At 41.0% G+C, this 13,189-nt stretch overlaps 1 protein-coding gene across 2 annotated transcripts in view; it reads left to right on the top strand.

Annotated features, from left to right (window-relative positions):
- Positions 1 to 13,189, top strand: part of cpne5b (copine Vb) — a 236,459-nt gene that overhangs the window by 48,004 nt on the left and 175,266 nt on the right. For both annotated transcript variants that reach the window (XM_017712880.2, XM_017712889.2), the window contains exon 3: positions 6,743 to 6,789. In XM_017712880.2, the coding sequence (XP_017568369.1) occupies positions 6,743 to 6,789 (47 nt within the window). The remainder of the gene's footprint in view (positions 1 to 6,742; positions 6,790 to 13,189) is intronic.

The following is a 13,189-nucleotide window of genomic DNA, read 5'->3' as shown; positions in this document are numbered from 1 at the left end:
ACTTCATAAGGTTCGCTACCTTATAGGTCCACTCTATGGGTGGACAATTGCAGACTGGTGTCCATAAGTTGGTGCACAATTTGTCATTTTGTATTGTATCAATTTGTATTGATCAGTTTCTGACGACAAGACTGTTGATTGGATTTCATATGGGTGGTGGAGCATTTGTAAACAGCAGTGACACTGACATGGAAGTGGAGTGACACTGTAATGCTGGGGTCCACCGCCCAAAATATCCAACCAAAGCAGCTCTGTGGTCAGAAACAGACCATTAATAAGGGCTAGAACATTGTTAACTGAAAATGTCCATGGCAATGGATACAGTCTCTGACTGCACAGCTGCAATGGTGGGCTGACAAGGCAGGTGATTCTAATAAAGTGGCTACTGATTACACTACACAAACCATGTTTAAACCAGAATGTTAAACCAGCCAGTTGTTTTTTTTTTTTACTTAGGCTGCGTTATAACTGCCCAGAGTGCATAGATCTTAAAGACATTATCAGATCCAAATCAGGCATGTGGAACTACTAGATTGGACTGCATGTCTAAATAAAGCCTTTAGTCTCATAACTAGAGATGGAAAAATCAGTGTATTTGAGGCCAATACTGGTCGCTTAATGCCTTTCAATACGATCTGCCAGCAGCCAATACCAATTGAGAATGGGGCTGGATGCCGTATTTAAAGATGCAGAAGCAATTTTCAACAGTGAAATAAATAATCACCCCACTGCTCCCTCAGAGCCCCTGCCCCTGAAATTAATGGATGCGCATTGCCAAGGCAAACAACATATTTTTAGATATTTGTGGCCGTAAAACCCTTCACAAGCATTGTACAGACAAATTCCATGATAAAATGTTAGAGCGAACAATGGCATAGCCAGTAATGTACCTGATATTAGCTAGGTTGTGAGTTAGCAAACTGTTGCTACACCTGTCAATGAGAAAGAGGGCAACGTCCTGATCCCCTTCATGCCCAACTCTCTCTGAAGCTGAAGTCTTTCTTTTTTGCAACTTTCTTGTTCGTATTTTTCCGTTCCACCTTAAATGGGGCAGCAGTTACATTCTGGCACCTCAGGCTAGTAGAATCATAACTGGAGCAACCAATGCTACCAGCGCAGCTAACAGGACAAAACAGTCCTCCTACTTCAGGAAAATGTTTTTAAATGTACTGAAAAGGCTGCAAGGGCTGACATACAGTCACATTTGCAGTTCTGCGTCTTATTTTCATTTTCAGACATAGGTCATTAAGCTAGTGCAGTATAAACTAAGCTATGATTAGCACTCAGATGCTAACTGTGTGTTCTAACTGCAGTTCTGCATGTTCACACAGTGAGTTTACATAGGGGCCAAAGATGGAATTTATTAGGAAAAATGTTTTTTGTTAGTGAAATAGATATAAGGCTGCAGTTGGCTTTGTATTGTCCTACTTCTAGGTCAACTATTCCACCTTAAATGGTGTAGCAGTTACATTCTTGCACCTCAGGTAAAATATGGCCCATATGTTTTACGTCACAAATCAGCTTTCAGGATTGGCTGAGGTTTGCATATTTAGGCTGAAAATTGGCCGATACCGATACATAGCTGAACGATCCTTCCATCTTTTCTAATAACTGATCTGGACATTTAAAAGAAATTCACTTTTTATTATTGTATAATACAAAGCATAAACAATATGAGCAGAAAACCTGCTCAAACTTGCATATAATTGTACCCAGTGGGAAGTTGCTTTAGTATCTGCCCATTGGCTTCAGTTATTTCCATTCAACAGGTTTTCTCCTCTGTCTAAGCACAAGGAAATATGTCAAGATGACTGTTCATGGTAATCAATGCTGGGGCGTTAATGTAAATTAGTAACAACCTTTAGACTCTAACTAATTAAATAGCCCCTTTAAGTGTGAACTTTAGCCCCTTTAAGTGTCCACCTTGCTGGTGTTTCAGTGAATTTACTGGAGACTTAAAATTGCACTTACTAATGTGCAGAAATCTTTCCTACCTTTTTCTCTCTCTCTAAAAAATCAATACGAGTGCTCAAATTAGGGGCACTCTTCACAAGTTGGTGTAGAGATGCTCTCTGTGCGCTGTTTGAAGCTAAATGAAGCTTTCCTAAACTATGAAGAACTTTACATCAGAGAGGCTCTTTGAAGACGGAGGAGCTGGAGGACAGCAGCGTGGGCCGGCTGTGAGGAAGTCTGTCAGTGTCTTTTATTACACAGCGCAATCACTTAAGAAGTGAGCAGATATAGAGAAAAGGAAAGGATGATTGTTAATGAGAGAGTGAGAGAGAGACTGTGGGAGAATGTGCGATGCTTGAGCGAGGGAGACACTTTTTGAACGTGTGGTATATTTATGTGACTGCTGGGACTGAGAATCAACAAGAGGGAGAGACTGTGAGAGGGAGAAAGAGTCTATAGGCTGTTTGTAGTGTACATAGTTACCTCCAATTATTTACTATTCAGTCAGTGGACAAACTTTTTTTTTAGCACAGTCATTGACATATATCTAATCTTATATTAATATTAGCAGACTTGTTTGTTTATACAGAACTGTGTAAGCTGTTTCTACAGATATTATAATTTGACCTTTATAAAGATTCACATAACAGCTGTAATGAAAAAAGGATATATATATATATATATCCAGAAGCCTATAGTGATGTTTTTCTCACAAAATCAGTCCAGCCCACTGTAAATCAGAACATGATTGCCTGATTTCACTATCACTTCCTAATATGCTAGTAGCTAATCTAATATGTAAATCCTTCTGTTTAGCTGGTGAAGTCCTAACCAATGGGAGAGCATGTACAGTATCTCACAAAAGTCCACCCCTCACATTTCTGCAAATATTTCATTCAGTATAGATTTACTGTCCTCTGAAAATAATTCAACACATAGCCATGTCTACATAGCTGGCAACACAAGTGACACCCAATACCATCCATCCATCCATCCATCATCTTCCGCTTCTCCGGGGTTCGGGTCGCGGGGGCAGCATCCTGAGCAATGAGTCCCAGACCTCCCTTTCCCCAGCCACTTCCACTAGCTCCCTGGGAGGGATTCCGAGGCGCTCCCAGGCCAGCTGGGCGATATAGTCACGCCAGCGTGTCCTGGGTCTTCCCCGGGGTCTCCTCCCCGGTGGACTTGCCTGTGACACCTCCCAAGGGAGGCGTCCAGGAGGCATCCTAACAAGATGCCCGAACCACTTCAACTGGCTCCTCTCGACATGAAGAAGCAGCGGCTCTACTCCGAGTCCCTCCCGGATGACCGAACTTCTCACCCTATCTCTAAGGGAGAGTCCAGCCACCCTGCGGAGGAAACTCATTTCAGCCGCTTGTATTCGTGATCTCGTTCTTTCGGTCATTACCCAAAGCTCATGACCATAGGGTGGGAACATAGATCGACCAGTAAATCGAGAGCCTTGCCTTATGGCTCAGCTCTTTCTTTACCACAACAGACCGGTAAAGAGCCCGCATCACTGCTGACCCAGCACCAATCCGCCTGTCAATCTCCTGCTCCCTTGTACCATCACTCGTGAAGAAGACCCCGAGATACTTAAACTCCTCCACTTGAGGCAAGAGCTCATCCCCGACCCAGAGAGGGCTCTCCACCCTTTCCCACGTGAGAACCATGGCCTCGGATTTGGAGGTACTGATACTCATCCCGGCCGCTTCACACTCGGCTGCAAACCGATCCAGTGAAAGCTGAAGTTCACGGCCTGATGTCCTCAATAGGACCACATCATCTGCAAACAGCAACGATGTGACCCTGAGGTCACCAAACCGGACACCCTCCATCCCCTGACTGCGCCTAGAAATTCTATCCATAAAAATTATGAATAGACTCGGTGACAAAGGGCAGCCCTGACGGAGTCCAACTCTCACTGGGAAAAAGTCTGACTTACTGCTGGCCATGCGAACCAAACTCCTGCTTTGTTTGTACAGGGCCTGAATGCACCTGGACACCCAATACCTCACAGTGAATTGTGCCCAGTTGTGTCGTTGTCCCTCATTGGTGTCATGTGACTTGTTAGAGTTACAAGGTTCCGGGTGTGAGCAGGGCTGTTAAATTTGCTGTTTTGGGTACAGCTCTCTCATACTGGCCACTGGATATTCAACATCTGAGGATGTGAGAAATGGAATTGTTACTGTCCATAAAGATGGCCTAAGCTATAAGAAGATTGCTAATACCCTGAAACTGTAGCTATTGCACGGTGACCAAGGTCATACAGTGGTTTTCCAGGACAGGTTCCACTCCGAACAGGCCTCGCCAAGGTCGACCGTGTTCAGTGTCATATCCAGAGGTTGGCTTCAAAAAATAGATGCATAAGTGCTGCCAGCATTGCTGCAGAGGTTGAAGAAATGGGAAGTCAGCCTGTCATACACCGCCCAATGCATCAACTCGTCTGCATGGCCGTTGTTGCAGATGGAAGCCTCTTCTGAAGCTGACGCACAAAAAAGCCCATTAGACAAGCAGTGCAAGAATATGGATTATTTTATCTATGTCCTGTGGTCTGATGAGACCAAGATAAACTTGTTTGGCTCAGGTGGTGTCCAGCATGTGTTGTGGCGCCCTGGTGAGGAGTACCAAGACTACTGTCTCTTGCTTACAGTCAAGCATGGTGGTGGTAGCATCATGGTCTGGAGCTGCATGAGTGCTGCCGGCACTGGGGAGTTGCAGTTCATTGAGGGAAACATGAATTCCAACATCATTTGAAAAAATGCCTTGCTGAAGGTAAAGGTGATGGACTGGCCAAGTATGTATCCAGACCTAAATCCAATTGAGCACCTGTGGGGCATCTTCTAGCAGAAGGAGGAGGAGCGCAAGGTATCTAACATCCACCAGCTCCGTGATGTCATCATAAAGGAGTGGAAAAGGATTTCAGTAGCAACCTGTGCAGCTCTGGTGAATTCCATGCCCAAGAGGGTTCAGGCAGTACTAGATAATAATGGTGGTCACACAAAATATTGACACTTTGAACACAATTTGGACATGTTCACTGTGAGGTGTACTCACTTGTGTTGTCAGATAGATTTAGAGATTAATGGCTGTGGATGAGTTATTTTCAGATTACGGTAAATCTATACTGCTATACAAGCTGTACACTGACTACTATAAGTTATATCCAAGTTTCATTTCTATAGTGTTGTCCCATGAAAAGATATAATAAAATATTTGCAGAAATGTGAGGGTGATACTGTATATTCAGCAGAAATTTTGTGAGATACATTTAGCAGAAATCTCTCTGAAGCGATTCATCAGATCAGGCTAGATTTTGTCAGCTTTCAACTGTCTGCTTTTGGTGAGCCTGTGTATGTGACGTGTAGCGATGAGGCGGACGCATATGCTGAGATAAGCGAGTTTTATTTTGGGCAAATCCAGGGTCGTGGTCGGTACAGTCCAAGTTCATATAGGCAACACGGAGGGATCGTGGGACAGACATGACGAACACAGAATTTAAACAATACATGTAGAACAGATCGAGCATTTAAACATACAGACAATCAGCACAAAGACATAATCAAACAAAGACCAACAAAACCAAGGAACAAACACAGGGCTTAAATACACAAGGGATAACAGGACACAGGTGGAAACACAGGTGGGAACAATCAGGGGCGGAGTTACAAAACAAGGGGCCCGACTGGGGATCAAAACAAAGAAATCACATGGACTAGACTAAAACACAACATGAACACATGGACAGGACTGGGAGGGGCCAATCATGACAGTGTACACCACAGCCTCAGCTTTCTGTATTTGTCTGTAAGAAGTGGAACCTGGCATGGTCTTCTGCTGTTGTAGCCCATCCACCTCAATATTCATGTCAAAATCACTGAGATCAGTTTTTCCCGACTCTGCTGCTGACCAGTATCTGCATAAGTTTTATGCACTGTCCTGCTGTCACACAATTGGCTGATTAGATAACTGCATGCATCAGTAGTTGTAACATTGTTTCTAATAAAGTGATATATGGGTAGGTTTGGACAGCTCTAGTCAAATTTAATGTTTTATTGATAGTCTAAGTGAGTTAACAGATTTAACATGCTTTACAGCATACAGACTTAAACGTGATGCTTTTCAGCAGTTTTTAGAGTGCAATTTCCTGTTTATTTGCTGAAGTGAACACATTGGAAAAATACAGTATAACATATTAAATGTGCCTTTGTACCTGCCAAACTTATTTGTTAAATTCTGTATGTTAAATTCAGTAAATAAACAGTAATTGTGCATTAAAACATGCAGAAATGTGTTCTCTGAGGGTGGCATTTGACACCATATACATGTAATTTGCCTAAGGCTGCAAATAAAACTTAATATGGTTTATTAAAACATCTTGAAGAAGAAGAAATAGTGAGAGAGAGAGAGAGAGAGAGAGAGAGAGAGAGAAACTATTTGAATGTTTGGTGTGTGCATGTGCGTGTGAGACTGACAGTGAAAGCGAGAGAGAGACTATGCGTGAGAGACAACAAGAGAGTTTGAGGGAACGAGAGAATATGAGGATGGTGACGGTCTCTGTAGATTTCTCTTTCTGCTGTGAGTTTTCCACTGACAGTGAGTTAGTGACAGAGAGGCATTCAGCTGCAGCTGCTTCTGTTCTTTTCCTTCACACTGCTGGTGGCTGAACTGCATTTGAAGTCAAGCGTCAACACACTGCTGATGTGTCTCACAGCACTCGTGTACCAAAAACACTCAGACAGCTGTGTACAGACCATATGTTAATCCTGTTCATTTTCTCTCTCCACAGTGTGTGTCCTTTACACACAAGGAATCGAGACCAAGCAGTGGAGAGAGGTAAACACACACACATACACACTTCTTGCCACTATACCCCACTAATGGACATCTCATGCAATGTATTAGGAACAGAAATGTGCTAATAAGTGTTTTTCAATCTTAAATATATGAACCCCATAAGGGCCAAAGTTTCATTGCACTTCTGTTACCTAGGAATAGCTCAGTTTGCATTAAAGTCCCTGTAGTTATTGTATAATAAGCCTTAGTATGGGATTTTAAGAGGTTGAATTAAAGTTCATCATTAACATGGTATGTTATGTTATGTATGCTGTTGTAAAGGTACTTTTGCATGTCTGTAGACAGTCACTGAAGTTGTGTCTCAGATCTATTGCTAAATAAACACTGAATTTACATCAAACCTTTGCTGTGCACATATATTCAGTGTTATTTATTTCCTCTCCATTCAAAACGGCTTTTAAGTAGAAGCTATTAATTTTTCAGCATAAAACTAAATGTGACATCAAGTTTTTGAGTATTTAGTGTTTCCACTTTGCTTTTATTACAGCTTCCATTCTGTTTGGGAGACTTGCTTTCAGTTTTTCATAGAAATCTTTTTTAAGGTCCACGGAATCTTCTAGTATTCCTCCACTTCAGGGTGAAAAATTAAGATGATTCCAAGGGCCTTGAAGATTAATTAATTAAATAATAAATTAAAGACCAGTTTTAGACTACAGGTCTTTCATACAGAAATTTGAAATATGGCCTTAAATGCACATACAGTATATCTTAAAGGATCAGGCATATTTAAAAGTATATGACCATATATGTAAGTAAGAAATATTGGACATACATACAATTTGGATCATATATATGTCTGATGAGTTGAGTATGATTTTGAGTAATGTGTATATATATATATATATATATATATATATATATATATAATATGCGTAATATAGGGATCATATAGATGTGTCTAATATGAGGTTGAATACACCCCAGTACAGTCAGAATTGTTACTGTTATTTTTTTATATTAAATTATTTAAATGCTTGAGGGGAACAATATTCCCATTTGTTCATGTCTTAATTATTTAAGCTTACGATGTGCATGTTTTAGAAATTTTGTTATATAGCTATTATACTAATTTAAATTTCATTAAGGAGAAACAAAACAAAAAAGATGCATAAAACCTTATATAACATGGAGCTAGAATATGAGTAATACATGCCATCCATATAAGAATAATGTTGTATCAAAACTTTATCATGAATGGACCAAAATTACCCGGACAAAAAGTTCCATTGACTTATATTAAAAGTAAAGTATGTTTTTCCCTCCTTCTGTAAAGTTACCATTTTGGAGATATGAGGATTTCTTCAGACAACAGTGATGTGTTGACATATAGCTAAAGTATGTCCCATATTTGAAACTGGCAAATTTCACATAAGGTGGCATAGATATCACATATCTGTCCATATGTGACAAACACAAGTTGTGTTATATATATCTATATATATATATCACATATTAGAAATCAATGGCCTGTAATGGGTATTTCCTGCCTTTCACCCAGTGACCACTGGGATAGGCTCCAGCACCCCCTGACCCAGAAGGATAAGCAATTTAGATAATGTGTGCGTGCATTTAAAATCAATATATTGCTATATCTGAATGGGCTAGCAGCAATGCATCTTGAATTCTGTTATCCATTCACTGGACCCCTCCGTATTCAGTGGTTCAGTGTAGTCAGGGGTTTAGGAACCACTGTAACATGAAGAGAATTTACTTTTTTATTTCAAATGAAGATGCCAGCAAAAATGCAAATCAGGCTTTCAAAAATAAGCAGAAACAGAATATACAGTATGACACCCAGTTTTTGTAGTTAACAAGATATACTGGATACGGCTCGTATTAGAAAGGAAGCTTATGTTGTAGTAAGTGCTGCTGTCATAACAATTCTGAGAAGGAGCTGTTTAAACAAAACTCCATGTCCTAATTCATATTTATAGCAGTCTTGAGTCTTCCCCTCTTAAATCAGTAAAGCATAGCCTCTGTTTTTGTGTTAAGATCAGGGTTGGACAGAATACTTGAAAAAATAATATGGGCTGAATATTGAATACACTGTCCTTCATGTATTCTATAACATATGCCATTACAATACATGAAGAAATAACAAATTCAGAATACATTTGGAATATAATAATAGTAGTACATATTGATAAGGCACATGGAAAAGCCTTCATGCCTCCTGAAAAAATCATAGAAATCTATTAAAAGGCTCTGCTGGCTATATATTGATATTCTGTGTTGTCCTGATGGGTTGATATGACAGTTCAAAGGATTCAAATATATTAACAGGTGTTCTGGGACTGATTCAAGATGCACTGGTATATCAGTCTACTCAGGCTTAGCAGAGCTCAGTAACACTGAAATTAATAACAGCATGTACTGTAATGGATGACACCTTTAGCTTGCTAACTAAGCTTGTGTTAACTTAGCCCAGCATGCTACAGATCCAAATACCACAGGACAGTTTTGATTTTGGCTTTCTGTCACTCCCAACACCCTTCACTCAACTTTGCTCTCTCCAACATTAGAATGCTACAGCCTCAAAACATCTAAACTTGCAGCAGCGAAGCTGTTAGCATGCTAAACTAATGCTAATTGCCTCGCTGCTCTCCTAGTTTGCAGCAATGTTTATCATTTAGCAGTTGCTGTTAGATGGATGGTTTGACATTTTATTGAATGGTGGTCTAAAAATTGTGCACTGCTTTAGTTTCTGTGGCAACCTTGTAAGCCAACTGAGCTTATTTGATTGTTTTCAGTGTTTAAATAAAGCAGGATGAGGTGGTACGTAAATGTAGAACCAAGAACCGAATAGCTACGTCATTAACTCACGTTACTCAACAGTTCTGTAGCCCTGATCTTGACTAGCGAGGTAGCTAATCAGGGAATTCAGCCACTTTAGGCAATTATTTACATTTATATTTATGAAATCAGCAGCTCAAATTTCATGATCCTGACAGGCCTAGTTGTGACAGGTTCCGCTTTCAGTGTGCTCAAATTTATGGCATGAATAGACATGCTAAAGCAGTTTTTTCAGGATTTGATGGAAAAGTTTTTCTTTTGAAAGCACACACACACAGATATGCACACACAGACAACTACTTTCAATTAAGTAACTTTTCTTTCATGAGTTGGAGTGTTGCCTAGGTTTCAGCTCAGTCAGTCTTAGTGAGTGACCGGAGTGAAAGCCATTCTAGCTGCATGTGGTTGAGCATCCCACTGTTCCAGCTGCACTGCTCTCTCCTGTCAAAGCCCCCCAAGCACTTCCTTGCTAACAAGCAACACACACACACTGCCTCAACTCAAGCTCTCTTGTCTGCCTCTAATGTACTGAATGAAAAATGCTGTTTTTACTTCTCATTGCATTGCTGTAGGGATGAGTCAGTCGACCTTCTTTTCAGTTTGAAGAGACAACCGTTTGGCAGGGTGCTGCCGATAAAGCTTTGTTGTTTTGAGCGCTGAGTTTTCCAATATGGCACTCATTCTTTGTTCAGGAGACAGTCCCCACACTTCAGTCCTGTTTATAGCATTCCTTTGCTTAGCTTTGCCTTATGAAACAGATGTGTGAAGCACCTAAACTGGACAATTACTCACATAAACTTTGTTCATAGTTATCTTATCTCTGACAAAGCTGTACTATGTAATCTTTTTCATCAAAATGGAAAGAATCAGCTTTACTAGAGGTCGAGGGGAAAGAATTTGGGCCAAAATTCAGTTTTCCAGACCACATCATACATCTTTATGTATTAGTCACAGCACAGGATCAGAAAGAATGTCTGCGGGGGTCCAAAGCACAAATGATGTTACCTAATGTTCATCCAAATGTTGCCATTACATATTTCCACCAGAGAGGTGCCCGAAACTTACATACCACAGCTTTAAGCTTCCGGTTTAAGATAAGAATTGTGGTGCATTGGCTTTCTTTTGTTGTTGCTAGTCACTTAGTATGTAGCAAGCTAGCAGAGTAAAGAAGCATCAGCAGTTATTTATAACTGACGGATCGTTCTTCCAGAAGCACATTTGTGAGGTCAGACACTGATGTTAGACAAGAAGGCCTGGCTCACAGTCTCCACTGTAATTCATCCCAAAAGTGTTCTATCGGGTTGAGATCAGGACTCTGTACAGGCCAGTTAAGTTTTTCCACACCAAACTCGCTCATCCTTGTCTTTATGGACCTTGCTTTCTGCTCTGGGGTGCAGTCATGTTGGAACAGTAAGTAGCCATCCCCACACTGTTCCCACAAAGTTGGGAGCATGAAATGTCCAAAGTCTTTTGGTCTAATGAAGAATTAAGAGTTCCTTTCACTGGAACTAAGGGGCCAAGCACAACTCCTGAAAAACAACCCCACACCATAATCCCCCCTCCACCAAAATTTACACTGGCACAATGCGTTCATTGCATTGCCTGATGGAGAAGTGTGATTTGTCACTCCAGAGAACATGTCTCCACTGCTGTAGAGTCCAGTGGCGGTGCTTTACACCACTGCATTTGACGCTTTGCATTGCGCTTGGTGATGTAAAGCTTGGATGCAGCTGCTCGGCCATGGAAACCCATTCCATGAAGCTCTCTACCCTGTTCTTGAGCTAATCTGAAAGCCAAATAAAGTTTGGAGGTCTCTAGCGATTGACTCTACAGAAAGATGGTGACCTCTGCGCACTATGTGGCTTAGCATCCACTGACCCTGCTCTGTCGTTTTACATGGCCTATCACTTCGAGGCTGAGTTGCTGTCGTTCCCAATTGCTCCCCCTTTGTTATAATAGCACTGACAGCTGACTGTGAAATATTTAGTTGTGAGGAAATTTCACAACTGGACTTGTTGTACAGGTGGCATCCTATCACAGTACCACTGACAACCTTAGAGTGACCCATTCTTTCACAAATGTTTGTAGAAGCAGTCTGCTTGCCTAGGTGCTTGGTTTTATACACCTGTGTCCATGGAAGTGTTTGGAACACCTGAATTCAATGATTTGGACAGGTGAGGGAATACTTTTGGCAATATAGTGTAGCTAAGCAAAGCATGTTATATTAGCTTTTTTTGAGAAGTCCAAGTGTAAAATACAACCCCAATTCCAATGAATTGGGACGTTGTGTAAAACATCAATAAAAACAGAATACAATGATTTGCAAATCCATTTCAACCTATATTCAATTGAATGCTCTACAAAGACAATATATTTAATTTTCAAATGGAAAACTTTATTGTTTTTTGCAAATATTCACTCATTTTGAATTTGATGCCTGCAACACGTTCCAAAGAAGTTGGGACAGGGCATGTTTACCACTGTGTTACTTTACCTTTCCTTTTAACAACACTCAATAAGTGTTTGGGAACTAAGGACACTTAGAATTGTTGAAGCTTTGCAGGTGAAATGGGAAATTCTTTCCCATTCTTGCTTGATGTACAACTTCAGTTGCTCAACAGTCTGGGGTCTCCATTGTCGTATTTTGCGCTTCATAATGTGCCACACATTTTCAATGGGAGACTGATCTGGACTGCAGGCAGGCCAGTCTAGTACCCGCACTCTTTTACTACGAAGCCATGCTGTTGTAACACGTGCAGAATGTGGCATGGCATTGTCTTGCTGAAATAAGCAGGGACGTCCCTGAAAAAGACGTTGCTTGGATGGCAGCATATGTTGCTCCAAAACCTGTATGTACCTTTCAGCATTAATGGTGCCTTCACAGATGTGCAAGTTACCTATGCCATGGGCACTAACACACCCCCATACCATCAGAGTTGCTGGCTTTTGAACTTTGCGCTGATAACAATCTGGACAGTCCTTTTCCTCTTTGGCCTGGAGGACACCACAGGACACTTTTCCACTTTGCGTCAGTCCATCTCAGATGAGCTCGGGCTCAGAAAAGCCGGCGGCATTTCTGGATGTTGTTGATATATGGCTTTTTTTTTTTTTTAACTTGCAGTTGTACATGGAGCGACAAACTGTTTACTAACAATGGTTTTCTGAAGTGTTTCTGAGCCCTGTAATATCCATTACAGAATGACATTAGTTTTTAATGCAGTGCCGTCTGAGGGATCCAAGGTCATGGGCATTCAATGTTGGTTTTCTGCCTTGCCGCTTACTTGCAGAGATTTCTCCAGATTCTCTGAATCTTTTGATGATATTATGGACTGTAGATGATGAAATCCCTAAATTCCTTGAAGTTGCACATTGAGAAACGTTGTTCTTAAACTGTTGGACTATTTGCTCATGCAGTTGTTCACAAAGTGGTGAACCTCACCCCATCCTTGCTTGTGAACGACTGAGCCTTTCAGGGATGCTCCCTTTATACCCAATCATGACACTCACCTGTTTCCAATTAACCTTTTCACCTGTGGAATGTTCCAAACAGGTGTTTTTTGAGCATTCCTCAACTTTCCCGGTCTTT

This window comes from Pygocentrus nattereri, chromosome 21 (assembly GCF_015220715.1).
Source record: "Pygocentrus nattereri isolate fPygNat1 chromosome 21, fPygNat1.pri, whole genome shotgun sequence".
NCBI classification, from domain to species: Eukaryota; Metazoa; Chordata; class Actinopteri; order Characiformes; family Serrasalmidae; genus Pygocentrus; species Pygocentrus nattereri.
Note: the sequence above shows the minus strand (reverse complement) of the source record. Positions and strands in the feature narration are given on the sequence as shown.